The sequence below is a fragment of the Equus quagga genome, chromosome 1 (genome assembly GCF_021613505.1).
Source record: "Equus quagga isolate Etosha38 chromosome 1, UCLA_HA_Equagga_1.0, whole genome shotgun sequence".
Taxonomy (NCBI): domain Eukaryota; kingdom Metazoa; phylum Chordata; class Mammalia; order Perissodactyla; family Equidae; genus Equus; species Equus quagga.
In genome coordinates this window covers 130,462,028-130,484,402 of record NC_060267.1, presented here as the reverse complement: position 1 = coordinate 130,484,402, position 22,375 = coordinate 130,462,028, and the positions used below count along the sequence as shown (strand labels likewise).

General features: G+C 36.9%; 1 protein-coding gene across 2 annotated transcripts in view; it reads left to right on the top strand.

The window, feature by feature from the left end:
• CCDC66 (coiled-coil domain containing 66) overlaps positions 1 to 22,255 on the top strand; it is a 49,679-nt gene extending 27,424 nt beyond the window's left edge. The window contains exons 9-19 of one of the 2 annotated variants that reach the window (XM_046642143.1): positions 2,954 to 3,085; positions 3,575 to 3,756; positions 3,970 to 4,054; positions 4,877 to 5,038; positions 6,518 to 6,662; positions 7,149 to 7,289; positions 17,009 to 17,505; positions 18,091 to 18,131; positions 18,961 to 19,202; positions 19,439 to 19,563; positions 21,043 to 22,255. In XM_046642143.1, the coding sequence (XP_046498099.1) occupies positions 2,954 to 3,085; positions 3,575 to 3,756; positions 3,970 to 4,054; positions 4,877 to 5,038; positions 6,518 to 6,662; positions 7,149 to 7,289; positions 17,009 to 17,505; positions 18,091 to 18,131; positions 18,961 to 19,202; positions 19,439 to 19,563; positions 21,043 to 21,129 (1,839 nt within the window). In that variant the 3' untranslated portion in view covers positions 21,130 to 22,255. Of the gene's footprint in view, positions 1 to 2,953; positions 3,086 to 3,505; positions 3,757 to 3,969; positions 4,055 to 4,876; positions 5,039 to 6,517; positions 6,663 to 7,148; positions 7,290 to 17,008; positions 17,506 to 18,090; positions 18,132 to 18,960; positions 19,203 to 19,438; positions 19,564 to 21,042 lie in introns of both variants that reach the window. The other variant, XM_046642136.1, reaches the window with a different exon arrangement.
• The last annotated feature ends 120 nt before the right edge of the window (positions 22,256 to 22,375 follow it).

The window sequence follows — 22,375 nt, the reverse complement described above, 5'->3', positions numbered from 1 at the left end:
GAGACATGCCTAAAGCATAGAAATACAGCAAGGTTGAAAATAATAGGATTCAAAAAAGAAGTGCTAACCAAAATAAAGTTGGTATTGCTATACTAATAAAAATAAGACAAAAAGCATTGTTGGGGATGGTGGGGGTTGTAAATATTAATAGAAGATTTGGCATCCAGAATGTATAGCAGTTTTTGACATGCATGTGTCTAATATGTAAAGCAAAAATTGGTCAACTCAAAAGAAGCCTCAAATATGTGAATCGAGAAATTAGTAAAACTGCAGAGAAACTTATGAATTATCTATTTAAAGGGAGATTTCAACATAGAAGGTAGCAAGTTGGTTGTAATTAAGATATATCAGGTTCTATGTCCAACAATAAGAGAATATTTTTCAAGCACACGTGAATATTTACAGAAAGTGATACTGTGTTAGGCCATAAATAAAGACTCAGTTAAATTTGAAATAGCTGTTATACAGATAGTGATCTCTAACTACAAAGCAGGTAATTTAAAAGTTACTAACAAAAATAGTTTTTAAACTGCTACGTATGTGGAAATTGAAAATCACACTACTGGGGCCGGCCTGGTGGTGTAGTGGTTAAGTTCGGTGCACTCCGCTTCAGTGGCCTGGGTTCCTCAGATTTGGATCCCAGGTGCGGACCTACACACTGCTCGTCAAGCCATGCTGTGGTGGCGTCCTACATACAAAATAGAGGAAGATTGGCACAGATGTTAGCTCAGTGATAATCTTCCTGAAGCAAAAAGAGGAAGATTGGCAACAGCTGTTAGCTTGGGGCCAATCTTCCTCACCCCCCCCCCCCCAAAATTCCACTTCTAAAAAAATTGGAGGGTTAAAAAAAATTGGAAATAAAAATACTTGGAACAGAATGATAATGGATACACACATCAAAACATGAGGTAAAGTAGGATTCAAGGGAAATTATTTCAAAGAAGAAGAAAACTTTTGAATCAAATGTGCCAATAAACACATGAAAACTAGGATTTTTAGCTATATGCACACTTATATAGTCCTCTCGTTCCAGAGGATTTTCAACAAGTGATTTTCAACTTCAGAGTACCCTCACCCCCCTAAAAAAAAAGTGATTTCAGCTCTATGTTTCACTGCTCTTCCTCTTGGAAGATCCTGTTCTTTCTAGCCCAGTGTGCTGAGACCACCCATCACCCACACGAATGCCTTTTCTCCATGGTGAGTGGACAAGATGAGTAGGTGGATAGCATCTAGAGTGAGGAAATTCTTGGCATCTGAACTTGGAAATCATGAACTGACAAGCAGGGCTATTCTGAACTGTGGCAAAGTTATCACTGAGTGTTCTCCTTTCCCAAAGCTGCATTTTTAAAGACTGTGTTAAGGGGAGAATTAAATGGAACAGAACCAGACATCTGTAGTAGACTGTTTGTAAAGCACTGCAAAGTTCTGATTAAGTAGCTGCCATTCATGCAGCATTTGTTTTAGGAGTAAGACTGACATTTCCTAACATAGAATAACTTGAAAGTAGCTAAAGAATTACATTAGAATCCTATAACAACAGGAACTGTTTGTGGGGTAGGAGGTAGTAAGTACCTATGAAAATGAGTTTTCGTTCAAGGCTGTCACTTGAGAATAGGCTTAAAATGGGTGTTTAGAAAAGAAGTTTTTATGTAGAGGAAAGGAAGTCTCAGGTCAATAATATGAGGGAGATAAGGTAGAAAAGTGTGTGTGAGCCTAAGGAAAGAGGGTTCTTTCCTTAACCGTGTAGAATAATTAACAGAAGGGAGGTGCTAAACCGTGGTCAAAACACAATTGTTACAGTGTGTCTTGTGCTATACATGTATCTCCTTTACTCACCTTCAACTAAATGAGCTCAATAACCAAAAGGGAGATCTCCATCCTACCTACCACCTCTCCCCACCCAGCAAATCCTTATACTTTCATTCTTCTAACTGAATGCACATTGGGGGAAACTTGTAAAAAAGAAAATAAGAATAATTTAAAGGGTTTCCTAGTCAGTTGAAGTGAAATGAATTATTCAGGTGGTAAGCAAGTGAGTAGCAATGGCTTTGTAAGACATCCTTAAGTAAGAAATTGAAGACTGAATTTAGAGAACTGATTACTAGATTTTCCACAGGGAGATATTAAGACTTTTCCTTTTGTATAAATATTTCCTTTGATCAAAACAATTGGTTGTAAACTATAGCCTTGCCATTGTTTCTAGTAAAAACAAGGGCAGAAAGTAACATTGTGATGTATATTGCCATTGTAGTATTCTGTCAGACTATTTTTTAAATTATGTCCTGCAGGTATCTCATATAACAAATTGTTTGTTGCTTACCTCTTGCATTTCAGGACACTTTGAGCAGAATATATTCTTCCCTTTTTGTTAGAGCATACTAAACTCTTAAGTTAAAGCAATAACAAATTTTTGTGTTCCTGTTTTTGGTTTTTTTCCTTAGAATTAGACGACTTAATCCGGACACAATGTATTTTTCTTATTGAAACATCTTAGATTGTAATAGGGTTGTAACAGCAGAAACAGAAAAGGAGTTTCCTAGAGTGAGACGCCATTCAATAGAGAAAGCCTCTTGCTCTCTTACATCCTGCTGGTTCTTGATCCAAAAGCAGTATTTGTTGTATTCCAAAGGCAAATGTAAAGCAATACTCATCAATTTTAAATTATCCTATACTTGTTTTAAAGAAAGAATTTTCTGTTTTTCACTAGAAAATTTCTTTCCTTACACTTAATCTTATTATATCCTTATGCTAGTATATGTTACAAATATGATTCTGAAAACCAGAATATATCTACTTAATTCTTGTGTACTCAATTTTTTGTTTAAAATTAGTGCTCTTCTTAGAGATAAATGCCTTTCCACATTAAATCTGTATAAATTCTTTGGCAAGATTTGTAAATATGAAGTGGTTAGAAAAGAGAACTGAACTTTAGATGGTGTCGACTGTTTTTTAGGAAGCAGTACCACTGGGGCACCCTTTCAGTGCTGTGAAACAAGAACAGCAGAGAAAATGGATTGAAGAGTTGAACAAGCAAATAGAAGATGACAGGCAAAGAAAAATAGAGGAAAAAATTATATCTTCAAAGGTAACTTAGGAAGTTTTATGGATATAAAGAGAAAAAATAATTTCAAAGTCTTTAATCATAAACTTAAAAGTATCCTGAAACTGTTTGACAAGACCAGAGTATTCAGTTAATCCTACATTTGCTCTTGTGAACTTTTCATTGAATGCATTCAATACGTGTGATGTTGCATCGTTTCTTGTAACTAACTTTTTAGAAATTTCCTAATTTCTTTGAATTTCTCATATTCTCTAAGCTAGTTATCGAAATGTATGTGAAATCAGTACAGAATACAGTTATGTTAATTTTTATGATGCTTATTCTGCTTATACGGCTTATTCTGCTGTATGGTAACTTGTAGAAATCATGTTTGATTGTCATTTAGGATTTTATACGTGAGAACAATTGGAAAAATTCTTAGCAATTCTTATTTGTCATGATTAGGGTGAGGAACATGACAGATGGGCGATGCATTTTGATTCATTAAAGAGCTATCCTGGTTCTCGGTCTCAGTTGTCTTCTCAGTCAACACACAAACAACCAGAGTACTTCTGTGTCTCTCCGGACACTCAGGAGCTGGCTGATATCAGCAGTGTTTGTACACCTACAACTGGAACCCATGTTGAACCTTCAGAGGAGGAGCATTTAGTAAAACCTGTTGGAGATGTGGCTATGGCAAACAGTCAAAAAACGAAGTAAGTTCATTCTTCAGTATTTATTGATATTTAAGAAAGTCTTTGTGCTTTATTAAGACTATTGTTATATTTATAATATATCTTAATTGGTTTCTGGTTTGGTGTTTTTCTTTAAAATAAAAATGATTAGTAGATATTCCAAACAAAAATGATTCAGCAACTTGTTAAACCCACCTTTTGGGTTTTAAACGGCCAATATATCTTTCTTGCCAGCTTTCTCCGTTCCATGACTGCTCTCTTGGACCCAGCTGAGATAGAGGAACGAGACAGGCGGCGACAAAAACAGTTAGAACATCAGGTACTGCATTGTAAAATATTGTTCTCCGCCTTAATAAGTAATAGTCATGGCTAATAGATACTTAAGTAAATGGAAATTAAAATTCCAGTGTAAACTTACAGCACAAGCCCTGTCCAATCCCGTGAGCAGTCTAATCCCTACTCCAGCTGGCATTATGTTAGAATTATACTCGTGCTGAGAATCAGACAGTATCACATAGTATAGCCACCTGCCTTCCAGAAGAGAAGGTCTTCATAGTGGATGTGAAATGACACTAAATGTTAAGTTAGTATTGGATATTTTTTTCATCAGTTTAGTTCTCCTGAATTTTGGTCAGGATGAAAATTAGTTCTTTGGAAGGGAACTATAGAGGGGATTGAAATAGAATTATGATTGAGAAATCTAGCAGATAATGTAAGAAAGACTAAAATTAAAATTCTCTCCTAACTTTGGTCTAATACTGACTTAATTGTCTGAATAATTCTTTCAAATCTCTGATATGTAAAGAATTTCGCTTAGTTAATAATGTTACTCTTAATCAGTTAAGTGAACAGACATTTATGGAGCATCTGCTACTTACCAGACAGTATACTAAGCACTGAGATTTTTTTCTTCAGTTGTTTCTCTATTAGTTCTTCCAACAGCCCTCCTGGGGTTAAACAAAAAGCATGTAGAACTTGACAAGTGGTAGAAGGGAGAAATACATTGGCAATTTGACTTTTTAACTTTACTCGTGTATGTAATACTTTCTGTGTAGTGTTAAACTTATTTTAGAAACACCAAACAAATGCTTCATTGATTATTTTTTGTGTGACAATGATTTGTGTGGTTGTTTATGACTAGAAAGCCATTACTGCTCAGGTAGAAGAGAAGCGCAGGAAGAAGCAGCTGGAAGAAGAGCAAAGAAAGAAGGAAGAACAAGAAGAGGAGCATCGTTTAGCACGGGAACGAGAAGAGATGCAGAAACAGTATGAAGAAGACATGTTTAAGCAAAAACAAAAGGAAGTAGGTATTTATATTTTAACTGTTTAACATTTTAGGGTAAAAAAACGATATGTTTTTAAAAGGAAAAATAGGGGCCGGCCCTGTGGCCGAGTGGTTAAGTTCACGCTCTGCTTCGGTGGCCCAGGGTTTTGCTGGTTCAGATCCTGGGCACGGACATTGCACCGCTCATCAGGCCATGCTGAGGCAGCGTCCCACATGCCACAACTAGAAGGATCCACAACTAAAATATACAACTATATAGTGGGGGGATTTGGGGAGAAAAAGCAGGAAAAAAAAAGATTGGCAACAGTTGTTAGCTCAGGTGCCAATCTTTAAAAAAAAAAAAAGGAAAAATACCCAGAAGTTGAAGATTTATATATATTGTGAAATTGTGAAGCTGTATGCAGAAACATTAAAGCTTTGCATAAAGAAGGTTATGAAAATAGAGAGAAGCTGGAGGTTTTATTATTTCCAAAGATTAGTTCACAAATGCTGTATTTGTTGGGGTGTTTCTCTGCTAAGGAGGTGGTCAGGATGAGTTATTATAGCAGAAAACAAAAGTTATCCATGTGCTTGATTTTGAAATGTTTTCTAAGGTATGAGTAGTGTATTAATGAATATTCTAGATATGCTAAGAGAAATGATTGGCCTTTCTGTCTGTATCACTTGGGAACAGGAGAATATGTTTGCAGAGTGATTGGCTGGGATTGATGATACAGTTTGTTGCTGTTTTGGAGGTTTCTTTTGTGCTTAAATAAGGGTCTTTTTAAAAAGAATAGATGTCTGGTTAGCTCGGAGAACCCCTATATTAAGTGATGCAGACAGCATAGGTATGGTGGTGTCAAGTGCCATGTTTGAGCTGACCTGACAAAAGAGCAAATTATACTATGAAATTCGATTGCCAAAGATTTGTGAGAGTTACAGAGTTGAGCATAGGGCACTTCCCCTGGAGCTGGGAGGTAGGGCTGAGAACCTTCATTTTCTTACCTTTTCATACTTGCAACTTTCACTCCCAAATTAGCTGATGCAGGGACACGTGGTCTGGGGTTCTGATTTCATTATGTTAAATAGGCTGAGCCAACTACTCCTATGGAATAACATATATATATATATATATGAAAAAAAATCAAAGTATCATTTGGTTGAATTGCAAGAAATAGCCGTAAACCTTGTATTTTACTTCTTAATAATTTGTTTTTAATCTTAATGGAACTCTGATGGAATTGACCATTGCTTTTTGAAACTTTGAGAACTTTATTAGTATAAGCTTGAATAGGTAGAAGAGTTCTTTTATTTATGGTATCATCCCAGCTATAGAAAATGATATTAAAATGTAAGCTCCAAAACGAAAGGAACTTTGCTGTGTTGACCACTCCCGTTATCGTCAGTAGTGCCTGGTACGTAACAGGAGCTTAGAAAATATCTCTTGTGAGAGAATAGTCAAGTCTGTGCGTGTTTGATAATTGTATTTAGTAACTTTATGCACTTAAATATTGGTAGGAAATCATGACTCTCAAGACAAATGAGCTGTTCCAGACAATGCAGAGAGCGCAGGAGCTGGCACAGAGACTGAAACAAGAACAGAGAATCCGAGAATTGGCTCAAAAGGGACATGACACCTCTAGATTGATTAAAAATCTTGGTGGTAAGTACTGAACTAGAATAGAATTTTATTTATAATATTTTTCGAAGATGACTTTAAATAATTGCCTATTTTTAATACCTTTAATATACCTATTGACTAAATATTTTTGAAGGAGTTTCAGACCTTGAACTAATGTAACTTTATAATACTTATTTGGGAAATTGCCTTAAGAGAAGAAGTAAATAATTTACACTTTAATATCTTTTCACATAAGTTTTCCTAGGTTTTGCTCACAGCAGGTAAAATGTGCACCTTTGTACCCATTTTTACAGAGAAAATCTATTAAGTGATCTCCCTAAATTCAGTAAGGAATAAGAGTGCAGGTAACCTTTTGAAGGAAACTTTTAGGCCAGCCCTTCTAAGTTTTTATTGCAGTGTTCATACTCATTGATTAAAAGTCTTGTGCGTATTTAGTTGCTGCTACACATAATTTTTATTAATATTCCTGAACTGTCATTTTATCAGATAATTTATTTCTCTTGCCAGTTGATACAATACCAGTGGAATATAATGCATCTACTAACAACATTTCCAATTCAAGACATGGCTTGGATGAAGTCAGTGGTAAATGTAATAGATGTATCAATTCTGTGATCTCTCCCAAGAAGGATACTGGTGTGCAAACAGGTATTTGTTTAGAACCTGTGATTTGGTTTAAAATTTCCTTAAAATTCAAGTCACGATTAGAATTAAGTTCAATTGATTTAAAGTTTGAAAATTAAAGGAGTTTGAGGTTTTCAGTAAGAGAAAATAAAGGAATCTCTTGGTTTTCAATTTCTCTATAACAGCTTTATTGAGCTATAATTCACATAGCATAAAATTAACCCATTTTTAAAGGATAGAATTTAGTGTTTTTTTAAAGAGTACAATTCAGTTTTTATATTCAGAGTTATGCAACCATCACTACAGTGAATTTTAGAATATTTTTATTGCTCCAAAAAACCCTGTACCCATTAGCAGTCACTCTTCATTTCCTCCCGCCCTCTAGTACTAGACAATCACTCATTTACATTCTGTCTCTCTAGTTTTCCTATTCTGGACGTTTCATATAATTAGAATCATACCACATGTGGTGTTTGTGTCTGAATTCTTTCACTTAGCATGATGTGTTAAGGTTCATTCATGTTTTAGCATGATCAGTACTTTGTTCCTTTTTATCACTGAATAATATTCCATTTTATGGATATATTACATTTTCTTTATCATCAGTTGATGGACATTTAGATTACTTCCACTTTTTGGCTGTTACATATATGCTCATGTATAAATGTTTGTGTAGACATATTTTCAGGTCTCTTGGGAGAGAAGAGTAACATTGCTCAGTCATAGAGTAACTGTATGTTTAGCATTTTCAGGAACTACCGAACTGTTTTCCAAAGCATCTGTACTGTTTTATATTCTCACCAGCAGTGTATGAGGGTTCCAATTTCCTTCATCTTTGCCCACACTTATTCTTGGGGTTGTCAAGTAGTATCTCCTGGTTTAATTTGTATTTCCCCAGTGACTAATGTTGAGCATCTTTTCTTGTGCTCTTTTTAGATTTTTACATAGCCAATAAAGGAATATCTGTGTGAGATGTCTTTATTATAGGTCTCCATACTTACTGTGAATCCTTTCAGCCCTCCAGCTATCTGTCTGAAAACCCCCCCGTTTTTTTTAATAACTGCCAAGAAATCTCTTTATCTTTTCACTTTGTTTTTAATTGAGGTATAATTGACATATAACATTCGTTTCAGGTGTGCAACATAATGATTCAATATTAGTATATATTGCAAAGTGATCACCACAGTATGTCTAGTTAACATTCATCATCATACAGAGTTACAAAATGTTTTTCCTTGTGATGAGAGCTTTTAAGATTTACTGTCTTAGCAATTTTTGAGTATGCAATGCAGTATTATTAACTATAGTCACCATGCTGTACATTACATCCCCATGACTTATTTTATAACTGGAAGTTTGTACCTTTTGACCCCCTTTACCCATTTCAACTGCCTCCCTCTTCTTCCTAACCCCCTGCAACCACCAATTTGTTCTCTGTGTCTATGAGTTTCGGTTTTTTGTTTGTTTTTGTTGTTGTTGTTAAGATTCCATATATAAGTGAGACCCTGCGGTATTTGTGACTGACTTATTGCACTTAGCATAATGCCCTCAAAGTCCACTCATGTTGTCACAAATGGCAAGATTTCATTTTTTTATAGTTAAGTAATAGTCCATATTATTTACATTTTTTTATAAATGTGTGTGTATATATTTTTTTTACCTTTTCTTTCTTTATCTGTCAGTGGACACTTAGATTGCTTCCCTCTCTTAACTATTGTAGATAATGCTGCAGTGCACATGGGAGTGCATATATCTTTTTGGGTTAGTGTTTTTGTTTCCTTCAGATAAATACCCAGAAGTGGAATTGGTGATCTTGTGGAAGTTCCATTTTTAATTTTTTGGGGAACCTCCACGCTCTTCTATAGTGGCTACACAAATTTACATTCCCATTAACAGTACAGAAGAGTTCCCTTTTCTCCATACCCTCTGCAACACTTATTTTTTGTCTTTTTGATAGTAGCCATTCTAACAGGTGTGAGGTGATAGCTCATTGTGGTTTTGATTTGTATTTCCCTGATTAGTCATGTTGAGCATCTTTTCATGTACTTGTTGGCCATCTATATGTCTTCTTTGGAAAAATGTCTATTCAGATCCTCTGCCCATTTTTTAATTGGATTGTTTGGTTTTTTGCTATTGTGTTGTATGAGTTCTTTATATATTTTATATATTAACCCTTTATAAGATACATGATTTTCAAATATTTTCTCTCATTCAGTAGGTTGCCTTTTTGTTTTGTTGATGGTTTCCTTTGCTATGCAGAAGGTTTTTAGTTTGATATAGTCCCACTTGTTTTACTTTTACTTTTGTTGCCTTTGCTTTTGGTGTCATGTGAAAAATCATCACCAAGACCAATGTCAAGGAGTTTACCGCCTACGTTTTTTTCTAGGAGCTCTGTGGTACCAGGTCTTACATTCAAGTGTTTAATCCATTTTGAGTTAATTTTTATGTATGGTGTAAGATTTTGCATTGGCTGTCCAGTTTCCCCCACACCATTTGTTGAAGAGACTGTCCTTTCCCCATTGCATATTCTTGGCTTTATCATAAATTAATTGACCATATATGTGTGGGTTTATTTCTGGGCTCTCTGTTCAGTTCCATTGATCTGTGTGTCTGTTTTTATGCTGACAACATACTGTTTTGATTACTATAGTTTTGTAATATGGTTTAAAATCAGGGAGTGTGATGCCTCTAGCTTTGTTCTTCTTTCTCAAGATCATTTTGGTTATTCAGGGTTCTTTGTGGTTCCATACAAATTTTAGAATTGTTTGTTCTAGTTCTATGAAAAATGTCATTGGAATTTTGATAGGGATTGCATTGAATCTGTAGATTGCTTTGAGTAGTATGGACATTTTAACAATAGTCTTCCAATCTCTGAGCACAGAATATTTTTTCATTTGTGTCTTCAGTTTTTTTCATTAGTGTCTTATGGTTTTCAGTGTACAAGTCTTTCACCTCCTTGGTTAAATTTATCCCTGGGTATTTTATTCTTTTTGCTGCAATTGCAAATGGGATTATTTTCTTAATTTCTCTGATAGTTCGTTGTTAGTGTGTAGAAATGCAACAGATATTTGTACAGTCACGCGTCTCTTAATGACAGGGATATGTTCTGAGAAATGCATTGTTGGGAGATTTTGTTGTTGTGTGAACATCATAGAGTGTACTAGATGGTATGGCCTGCTACACCCCTAGGCGATATGGTACTAATCTTAAGGGACCACTGTTGTATATGTGGTCTGTTGTTGACTGAAACGTCATTATGCAGCATATGACAATATATTGATTTTACGTCCTGCAGCATTACTGAATTTGTTTATTAGTTCTAACAGTTTTTTGGTGGAATCTTTAGGTTTTCTGTATATATGTCATCTGCAAATAGTGATAGTTTTACTTCTTCCTTTCCAATTTGGACTTTTATTTGTTGGGAGGTTTGTTTTTGTTTTTTGAGGAAGATAAGCCCTGAGCTAACATCCGCTACCAGTCCTCCTCTTTTTGCTGAAGAAGACCAGCCCCGAGCCAACATCTGTGCCCATCTTCCCCCACCCTATATGTATGATGCCTGCCACAGCATGGCTTGATAAGCCTTGCACAGGTCCACACCCAGGATCCAAACTGGTGAACCTCAGGCCGCCAAAGCAGGGTGTGTGAACCCAACCGCTACACCACCAGGCCGGCCCCTGTTGGGAGGTTTTTGATTACAGGGTCTTCTTAACTAGTAATTGGTCTGTTCAGATTTTCTATTTCTTCATGTTTCAGTCTGGTTGGTTGTATGTTTCTGGGGATTTGTCCATTTCTTCTAGGTTGTCAAATTTACTGGTGTATAATTGTTCTTGGTAGTCTCATGATCCTTTGTGTTTCTGTATTATCAGTTGTAATATCTCCTCTTTCATTTTTTGATTTTATTTGAGTCCTCTCTTGTTTTTTCTTGGTGAGTCTAGCTAAAGGTTTGTCAATTTTGTTTCTTTTCAGAGAACCAGCTCTTAGTTTCATTGATTTTTTTTCCTGTTATCTTTTTAGTCTCTCTTTCATTTACTTCTGCCCTGATCTTTGTTATTCCCTCCTTCTACTAACTTTGGTCTTTGTTCTTTTTCTAGTTCTTTGAGGTGTTAAAGTTAGATTGTTGAGTTTTTCTTGTTTCTTGATGTAGGCATTTATTGCTATGAACTTCCTTCTTAGAACTGCTTTTACTGTATCCCATAAGTTTTGGTATGTTGTATTTCCATTCTAATGTATCACAGGTATTTTTTTATTTCTGATTTTTTCTTTGACCCATTGGTTGTTCTGGAGCATGTTGTTTAATCTCCACATATTTGTGAATTGTTTAGTTTTCTTCTTGTAATCAATTTCTAGTTTTATACTATTGTGGTCAGAAAAGATGCTTGACAAGATTTCAGTCTTCTTAAATTTATTAAGATGTGTTTTGTGGCCTAACATATAATCTATCCTGGAGAATGTTCCATGTGCACTTGAGAAGAATGTGTATCCTGTTGCATTTGGATGGAATGTTCTATATATATCTGTGAAGTTCTTGTCTAATGTGACATTTACAGTTTTCTGTCTGGATCATCTGTCCATTGATGTAAGTGGGGTATTAAAGTCCCCTACTATTGTTGTAGTCTGTTTCTCCCTTTAGGTCTGTTAATATTTGCTTTATATATTTAGGTGCTCCTGTGTTGGGTGTATCCTCCTGCTCCCCCTCCCCTTTCCTTCCCTTTCCCCTCCTCTTCCTCCTCCCTCCCGAAAGCTGCCCAGTACGTAGTTGTGTATTTTAGTTGTAGATCCCTTTAGTTCTGTTATGTGGGGTGCAGCCTCAGCATGGCTTATGAGTGGTGCTGGGTCCACACCCAAGATCTGAATCAGCAAAACCCTGGGCCAGCAAAGTGGAGCATGTAAATTTAACCACTTAGCCACAGGGCTGGCCCCTGGTGACATGTTTATGACCATTAGTTTGAACTCTTTATCAGGTAAATTACTTATCTGATTAAATTCAATTGCTGATCTCCATTTCATTAAGGTTTTTTCCTGAGGTTTTATCTTTTTCTTTTGTGTGGAATGTATTTCTCTGTTTCTTCCTTTTGCTGGGCTCTCCATGTTGGTTTCTATGTATTAGATGAAACAGCCACCTCTCCCAGTCTTAAAGGAGATAAATCTTATCGTTCAACTGTACTCTTAACTCTTGGTTGTCTCTCAAACCTTTGTGATTGTCCAAGCAGCCTATTTTATTTTTAATAGCACACAGTAGTTGGTGTGCCAAGACCTATGAGTGTCCCAAAGGGGAGGATCTCAGTCAGCACCTACATTGAGGCTGCTTGGAAGCCAGACCCTCGGGCAGCACCTTTTAAAGTATGCAAACACATACAGTCCTTTGGGACCGCATGCCTGAGCCCTGCAGCCACCAGAGCCAGGTGATCTGGAAGTGTCTCCTGGGTGGCAGTCAGAAAAGTTGGGGCTCCAGGCGAGTTGTAAGTTCCTTTCTGGGAGATATTGGCGAGCTGTAGCAAGTCAGAGGGAGAGCACAAAGATGGCATCTACCAGCCTATGTTCCCTGAGAGCACCTCAGTAGGCCTCTAGATGTGTTTCAAACCTGAAGCCTACCCCTCAGGTTGAAACTCCAGGACAACCAAATAGGCCTCTTTGACACAGAGACTGGGGGTATGTTTCACTATCCTGTCTGTGCAGTGCCCTAGGGGTGGTAGTATGCCAAGAACTGTCTTTTTGATTGTTACAGCCTCATGGGACCCAGGAATGCAAACCCCCCCAGCCACCAGAGCCAGGTGATCAAGGGGCACCCCCTGGGCAGCACCTGTAGAAACCAGGGCACAAGATGTAAAAACTGGGGTACTAGAGGCATGTAAGAACTATTCTCTGAGAGATTGGTGCTGTGGAGCTTGGCAGAAGGAAAACGCAAAGATAGTGCTCATCCTCCAAGGTCTCTGGAAAGAAACACAGTCAGCTCTTGGATGTTTGTTTAATTAGAAGCCTGCCCCCAAGGCTGCAGCTGTGATGATAAGCTAATAGGCATCTTTCCCAGAAAGACTGAACTCCTGGGTCTCTTGCCTCTTACTGTGCCATGGGAGTGGTAGCTGTTTAAGAACTGTTTGTCCGTTGGTTACAGTCCTGTGGGACCCATGAGTGTCAGCCCCATTAGCCACCAGAGCCAGGTGATGCAGTTGTCTCCTGGCAGCAGCTGCAAAGAACTGGGGCACCAGACTTGTGTAAATGTTCCCCTCCAGGCGATACTGGCGTTCTGGAGTGGTGCAGAGGGAGAGTATGAAGATGGCAACCCACTGGCTGGAGCAAGAGAGAGAGGGGAGTGTGAAGATGGTGCCTGCTAGCGGCTGGGGAAGGAGGGGGATGCCTAGAGTTAAAAAAAAATTTTTCTGAATATGGTGCCTGCCAGCCTCAGCCCCCAGAGGGTATCCCAGTAGGCCCCCAAATGTGTGTTAAGTTAGATGCCTGCCCCTCAGGCTGATGCTTTACTGTAAGTAAATGAGCCTCTTTGATATAGTCTGGGCACAATTGGCTGCCTCTGCTCTGGGGCGAGTGAGTCCACCCGTGAGCCCTTGTTTCTCCCTTCCACTATAGCCTTGTGGATCTCGTGGATGTGAGCCCTGACTTTTCAAAGCTGGATGTTTTAGGGCTCGTGTCTCCATTACAGGTCTTAAAAGTTGCAGTGCCTGACGTGGGGTTCAAACCCTTCACTCCTCAGAGAGAAGCTCTGGGTTTTGAATTCCCTCTCAATTCGCCACCAGGAGTACGGTTTATGGCTTGATTGTGTCTCAGCCTCTCCTCCCCACCTCTATGTGGTCTCTTTCTCACTTGCTTGATAGGAGTGTAGTAGTTGCTCAGCCACTTTTCTTCTTTTTCAGAGGAAACCGTTCCGTATGTAAGTGTAGATTTGGTGTGTTCATAGAAGGAGGGTGAGTTCAGGATCTCCCCAGGTCGCCATCTTGAACCAGAACCCTTCACTTTTTAAACTAATTAGCAATGGACCCTCCTGTCAGTATTTGTGGTCTTGGGAATCCCATGATAGCTTAAAAAGAAAGAAAAACCAATTTGGCTGGCCATAGATTAGGAGATATTCTTCTAGGAATATCAAAAAGCCACTCTGGAGTTGGGTAGTAGAGAGCCCCAAGCCCAAAATGTCTTAAGGAAATCCTTTCCCTAGCATACCACTATTTTCTGCCAGTTAATTTTAGACTTTACTTCAATACAACACCAAATTACCCACATCAAATGGCAGGAAAGTAGAAAGGAACCTTGAAAAGGGAAAGTAGGGTAAAGCAGTTCCCCAGTGCAACCTGCTTGGTTATCTGAAATTATTCTGCTTATGAGCTCTTGGTATTTTTTGCTAGTTTGCTCTTAAGCTTCAAGAATCTGACTTAGTCCCTTCCCTATGTCCAGATAAATAACAAAATTATATAAATCTTACACATTAATTAAAGGAAGGTGAAACTAAGTCTTTAAGACAGTGAAATTATGTATATTATCACGGGGTGGCTCTAAATAAGGGAATTTAATCACTCAGGGTCCCAAAATAGAATAATTCAAGATGGTTTATTTAGAAAGGGACTATTTCCAAAGGAGTGGCTGTGAGGGAATCACAGAAATAGTGCGTTGACTCTGGTGCCAGTAGCAACTGAGCTGTTACTGGAACCTAGAAGACAAGAGTTGTAGAGAGGTAACTTAGAGGAGCAGTGACCTTTAGTAAAGGGACAGTCAGCCTGAGGTCAAGTCACAGGGAATGAGCCAGTGGAATAAACATCCTGACTTCACTCTTCTCCCTCCCTTTAATCTGCCTTTGATCCCTCTTGACAGAAGCAGAAAGAGGGCTGAAGAACCCATTGATATGGTTCATACCAGTCAGTCTGCCGCAGCAGAGAGCAGCGTAGAGAAAGGTTGTGAAATGGGTCTAGAGTAGCAAAAGATATTCAGTATGAGAATGATGCAGGCTGGGCAGCCTAAGTAGGGATTAGTCCCAGAGCAGTTCCAGCCTGGAATAATATACCTAGTGTCCAAGATAAGAGAGTAATAACTGCACTTTTATGTGCAACCCAGACCTCTTCCTTTCCTTCGCTAATTGTGAATTTAAAATTTTAATCATATGTGAAAGAAAGCCTTTGCAAGGTTGTTGCTTAACTGGTTACACAGCTGTGATAATGGAGCACATCACTGAACATTACATAAGTAGTAGTGAAATTTCAGTGTCCTTTTTTTGAGTGGTGAACTTTTCCTGTTTTCAGAATGGCAAAAAGTGAAAGGTTGTATGTGATTCAGGGATGGTCTGCAGGCAAAGCATAATGAATGCCATATGAGATATGAAATGCAACATATGACTTTACATAAATAGCAACATTTCGCTAAAAATTTTGTTCCAAGAGGGGAGTTATAAGACATTTCCCAGTGCCTCTGAAGGACATTTTCCCAGCTCTTTTTATATTTATGTTCTGAAGGACATTTTCCAGATCTTTTTATATTTATGTTGTTAATTTCAAACCAAGATAACAAAACTTCACATCTCTCTTAAAAGAGATTTTTTACATTGCTTTGATGAAAAATTTTGTCAGTTACATTGATAGGAAAAATGTAGAAATAAATTTACTTAGATGTACAAGATGGTAATACATACAGTGTTTGTTATATTCTAAGTAAAATCCAAGACATTTCTTTGGAAAGTTTTGTTTAAAAAATTGTCTACATTCTGTGATGCTAAGAATGAATCATCTGAAGTTCTGATACATGCTATAGCATGGATGACCCTGAAAGGCATTATGCTGAGTGAAATAAGCTGGACACAGGAGGAGTGGGATGGGTGGTGCAGGGAAACACAAATAGTATATGGTTCCACTTGTGTGAGGAATCTAGGTGGGGTGGGGTGGACAAATTCATAGAGATGGAAAGTAGAGTGGAGGTTGTTGGGGGTTGGGAGGGAGGGTGGAATGGGGAGTTACTGTTTAGTGAGAGCAGGGTTTCTGTTTGGGGTGACTAAGAGGTCTGGAATTGTGCAGCATTGTGGGTGTGCTTGGTGCCACTGAATTTTACACTTAAAAATGGTTTAGTGGAGGATTTGGAGAAATTGGAACCCTCTGCATTGTTAGTGACAGTGTAAAATGCTACAGCTGCTATAGAAATCAGTATGGCATTTCCTCAAAAGAAATTAAAAATATAATTACCATATGATCCAGCAGTTCCACTTCTGGGTATGTACTGAAAAGAACTGAAAAGGTCTTGAGGAGATATTTGGACAGTCATGTTTATAGCGGCATTATTCACAGTAGCTGAGAGGTAGAAGCAATGCAAGTGTCCCTTCACAGACGGATGGATAAACAAAATGTGGTGTGTACATAAAATGGCATATTATTCAGCCTTAGGAAGGGAGGAAATTCTGACACATGCTACAACATGGATAAACTTTGAGGTCATTACATTAAGTGAAATAAGCCACAAAAATATAATCACAAAATACGTCACAAAAATACAAGTACTTTATGATTCCACTTACGTGGTACTTAGTCAAATTTAGAGAAACAGAAAGTAGAATGGTGGTTGCCAGGAGCGGGGAGGAAGGAATGGAGAGTTTAATGGGTATAGAATTTGTTTTGGAAATTAAAACAAGAAAGGTTTTAGAGGGCAGTAACTAATAAAACTATTTAATGCCTTTGAAAAAAGTGGTTAAATTGGTAAGTTTTGTGTTATGTATGCTTTACTATAATTTAAAAAAATAATCATCTGAAACTTTCTTTTAGATGACTTAAATACAGGAATATTCACCAATGCAGAATCATGCTGTGGATCAGTAATAGAGAGGGAAATTATAAATTGTTCATCTCCCGAGATTCCTGCAGAATTTAATCAACAGTTTAACACTAAGAAAAACAAACAAGTAGTATTAAGTAGGGATAAAGGCGCCAACTTAGAAAAAGAAAACAGTTGGTATAATGACCAGTGTAATCAGTTCACAAGAACAGAGAAACAAATGAAACATATGAAGAAATGTCCTAAAAGGCCTGATTGGAATATAAATAAGCCAATCAAAAGGTATATCCCAGCATCAGAAAAGTACCCTAAACAGCTTCAAAAGCAAAGAGAAGAAAAAAAGGTAAGAAGGCAGATGGAACTGCTTAATTTGGTAGAAATAAATAATTCCGGACACCTCTCTCAAAATAGAGGCACTTCACCAGAAGTTTTTCATTCATCTCATCAAGAAACTGAGCCAAGGTTCAAGTGGCATCTAGTCAAAAAGGTAAAGCTCTTGTCTTAAAAATATATTTTAAAGTATGTATTGATGTTTCTAAATTGAAAACACGGTTCCCCGTGTGCATGTTTTGACAAAGCTGTTCTGTGTCTGAACAAGAGTTCTAGAATTTGTTTATGCCGGGGGTCAGCAAACTATGGCCCGTGGGCAAATCCGTCCTGCTGCCAGCTTTTGTAAATAAGGCTTTATAGGAACACAGCCATGCTCATTCTTTTCTGTATTGTCTATGGCTGACCTCGCCCTACAATGGTAGAGTTCAGACTAGTTCTAACAGAGCCCACCACATGGCTCACAAAGCCAGAAATGTTTACTGTTGGATTCTTACGGAAAAAGTTTACACTTAAACCCTGTATAGATTAATGCTATTCTTGATTCAAACACCCATTCAAAACTCTTCTTTATAGTCCAGACAGGTGATAATTTATAAGATCAGGAATTACTGGACTGGTCGTCTCTGACTCTGGAAAAATATAGTCTCCCTCAGATTATTTCAACAAGTAACCTCTAAAAGCGTTTGTAAGGACATAAGGAAGTACTGTTACTCCTTTCTATATTTATCTATCCATCTTTTAGGAAGAAGAGCCTCTGAAAATTAATTCTTTCAGCAAGGAAAGGTATGTTATGCATCAGATTGATTCCATAGCCACTTATTGCTTTCTGTGTGGTATAAAATATTTGCTCAAACTATAGGTGAGATCAAGCATGTATGTATATGAAGACAGTAACAGGAAAGTATGTGACTTCCAGGTGAGGGAGTAGAGCTTTAAGGGAAAGTGTGGCTGGCATTTTACCTAGAATTTGAAGGTCCAAGTTGGACTGGGCCTAGGCATCCCAGGCAGGAATGTAGGTGATATTTTGTGTTATCTCCAGAGTTAGCTTAATAGTTTTGATTTTCCAGGTATGTCAACAGTGGAATAGACATTCTGCTTGGATTGAGGGCCGAGGGAAGAAATGACTGGCAGGGACATTGAGAAATTCAGTTAACCAATGGGAGATTTGGAACTGTTTAAATTTTTATTCTATCCCTTTGTGCATGAACCAGCTAGGTTAGAGTTGTCTAAGAATGTGGCTCTAACAGCAAGTTTAGTTCAGATGTTAAGTACATTTTATGGTGAGTTATCTAAGGAGAAACATTTTGACCTAACCCAGCTAGCATTGATCCTCAGGCTCTAGTAACTTAATATTCCCCCCTATACTAGAGTACATATATCTTCAGCAAGTACTAGTAAAAACAAATTAATCCCACTCTGTTGCCCTGTTTTAGGAAAAGATATTATAGAACTCAAGCTTCTATAGCGTTCCTAAAGGTGTTTATAGGTACATTTAGAATAAATTGTAATGTGATTAAAGAGTAGATATGCTTAATCTAAAACACACAATTTTGTACTGAAGCTTCTTAGTCTCTAATTATTAGTCTCTAATTATGCTTTTTTAAAAAAATAGGTCTCAGTCACCAAAAGTTCCAGCAGTGAACAACAGAACGCAACAAACTCAGACGCTAAAAAACACTAATTACGAGAGAGAGAATCTTATCTCAGGAGGCAATCAAACAGCATCATCACCTGGAATTTCTGAACCATCCCATTTTATTCCCTATGTCCGAACCAATGAGATCTATTACCTTGATCCAGATGCACCATTGTCTAGGCCTTTAACTCAGGATCCTCAGTACCAAAATCCATATGGTAAGTTAAATATTTAAGTATTACCCCCTGCACAGGTAACCCAAAATCTAAGTTAGTATTCCTGCCCTTAGTTCTAAAAAATATCATAAGTTTTGCCCCAGGAGAGGGAGAATTTCTCCTTTGGGATCCATTACTAAATCTTTAATTGAATATTAATCCTTAGAATAGTATAGCATAGAGCTATATTGTATTATTAGAAATGTATTTTGACTTTTCTCATTTTCATCTGGCTTCAGACTATGACCAAGAACGACAGCTGGTTGACTCTGACCATGTGAGGGACCCACTTCTTAATCCTAACTTGGTGAAAAACAGGGATCGACAGCAAGCAATCCTTAAGGGACTATCAGAACTGAGACAGGTATGAGCTTTTTCACCAATTATGGATGTGACTGTTTTTCTGTATATGGCTGGGGGAGGGCTGTGTGTTGGAATGGCTAGGATTTTTACTTAAAGTGCCTAGTTGGTTACATGATATATGTGACTTTACCGCATCCCAGTTCAAAAACATCAAAAATTCACCTATGTATTAATTTTGAAATAAAACAGGACTTTCCTTCAATTCGTTTCCCATTGCCGTTTTTAAGAATATTTATTTCCAGTATGAAATCATGAGACAGTTCAAATATTAAGACAATTTTATTGAATGGAAAATGCATACATTTGAACAGTAAAACGTGATCAATAAGGCCCTAAAAACCAAAGGCAGAAAATAACACAATTACGCTTTAATAAATTCTTGATAATGTACTTCACACATGTTTTAAATGAATGTGTTGGCAGTGTTTGGAACAGAACATTGACATAAGTCCCAAAGAATAGTATAATTCAGTGTGAAATTATACGTATAATCTTACTCACCAGACTACTTTTTCTCCCACACCAATTATTGTGACTTCTCTTTATCTTGCTCAGGTAACACATCCAATATTTAAGGCTATAACTTTTCTCCATCATCTAGCTTTAAAAAACATATCCCTGGGCTTAAAAAAAATAATGACTCGCAAAATTGGTCTGCAGTTTTGATTCACAGTACATTTTTTATATTTGGGAAAAATAAACTGCTGTTTTAGGAGTGCACTTCACTATACTCAGTCATTTACCACACCTCTTGCATTTCAAATTGTCGATTCAAGTGTTGCTTACCAATTCTTTTTGTGCAGCTAGAAGAGCACCCCCACTAATACAGGCTTATGAAGAAAGTATCCTTTAGCTTTTTAAATGCTAGTTTTGGTTACGTGTTGATTGAGTTCTGTAAACTCAAGCTTGGTAACACACAGCAAAGATTTTACTTAAATATTCCTTTAATGTGACAAGACGTTTTTACTTCTAGGTTAGGGGAGACAAAAGTTGTGAGGTCAAGTGGAAGGAATATGATGCATACCTTCACCCACCTATATAGTGGCCACATCTTATTTCAGCATGGCCTTGTATTAACCACTAAGGTTAGTGCAGTCAAGATAAACGTAGGATATCTCTCAGTGTGTCTCATTACCATGTTAAGAGCATTTGGGGAACAGGAAGAGAGGGATCTCAGCTTCATAGTTGTGGAAACTTGGTTTTGAGAAAAGTTATCCCTATTGGTTTTTATGCTAAAAGTAGAATCTTACAGATACATAATAGTTATACAATATCCAAATCTAGTGTAAGAATTACTGAAATTTTTTGAGTGAATAAAATTCAACATGACAAAGATAAAGCTTAAGTTATTGCAAAGTAACTGAGCTTAACACAATGTTTTCAAAGTAAATATAAATCTGGATTAACAGGACAGAAATGTAAAAGAGGAATAATTTGCAAGTCTGCTGCACACCTTACTAACATATCAATGTGATTTCAGGGCCTTCTCCAGAAGCAAAGGGAGTTGGAAACTAATCTCATGCCTTTAGCTGCAAATCAAGAAGAGAATTTTAGTTCTACGTTTTAAATGTAGACAATCAAATCCTTCACATTTGATTTGTGTCTTCCAAATTATAAAATGTGCTTGTTACTTAACTGTATTTTTTAAATAGCCTAGATTTATTTTTTAAATGCTTATTTAAAATGTGTACATTATATAGTAAAATGCTGTGTGTATATATATATTTTTTACAATAAAACATACTTTTGTAAAAGCTTAGTAGTAAAAAACCAATTTTTTTGCTCTGTCACAATCTGGGTATTTAAGTCCTATAAAAAAACACTTTCTACTTACCTTGACAGGCTGGAGTTTCTGACCTATTAACAGCCAATGTTCTTCCACACTTTATATGTAGATCATAAGTGAAATACCACTTACGTATTTTGCTCTATGAAGAGATTTAAAAGAGTAGAACTCTTCCAAGTTTTTTGAGGCGCCAAAGGAAGGTCTGACTTAACAATCCCAACAACTTTTAATTCTAAACCCAGATTCAGTTTAGGCTCATGTGGTAATTTTTCTTTTCTCTAGATCCTGTTTTTTATGACTTTTATTGTATAAACTGTAGTTTTCAAAAACACAAGTTTGCATTAGATATGGTTTTAAAATTGATCTCCACTATATACTTTATCTGTGAATTTAAAAAGTTATTTTTAGTATAGCACCTAAGTGCTTACCACCACAAAAATATACTTCCATTTTTCTAAGACTACCAATTTAAAAATCTATAGCAAATTATTCAATGTTTTTTAATAAACAGAAACCTATCTTTTGAATTATGAATTTGGTTAAGTCAAGGACCACACAAGCACTGAAAATTGTAATTATCAAATACTCTCAAAATTAAAAGTTGACCAAAATTTTAGCAGCAGGCGATTTTTCCATGGCTAAACCTAAAGATAAAAAATAATGCTGCCTGGTATTAAATCCTAAGTCCTATGTACATGGTTTATCATCTAAATGAAACTGCACTGGTAGATAAATCTTGAGGTATTCAGCCAAAATCCTGAAAATATTTGTTAACTTCACTGGCTTATACCTGTGTAAAAACACTCTACAAAAGCTTAAATCAAAATAAATACAACAGTTGATATGTCGTTTCAGCAAAAGTAGTTGGTATCGGACATTAGAGGGAGAAAAAATGAAAGCCGTTGCTGTTCACTATCCTTTTGCAAATATCTCATTTTATATGTAAAACAGGCTTCAGTTTGAAGCTGAAGTACAAGTGACATATAAACTGTAAAACTTAAAAGTGCCAACATGAGATAATGCAAGT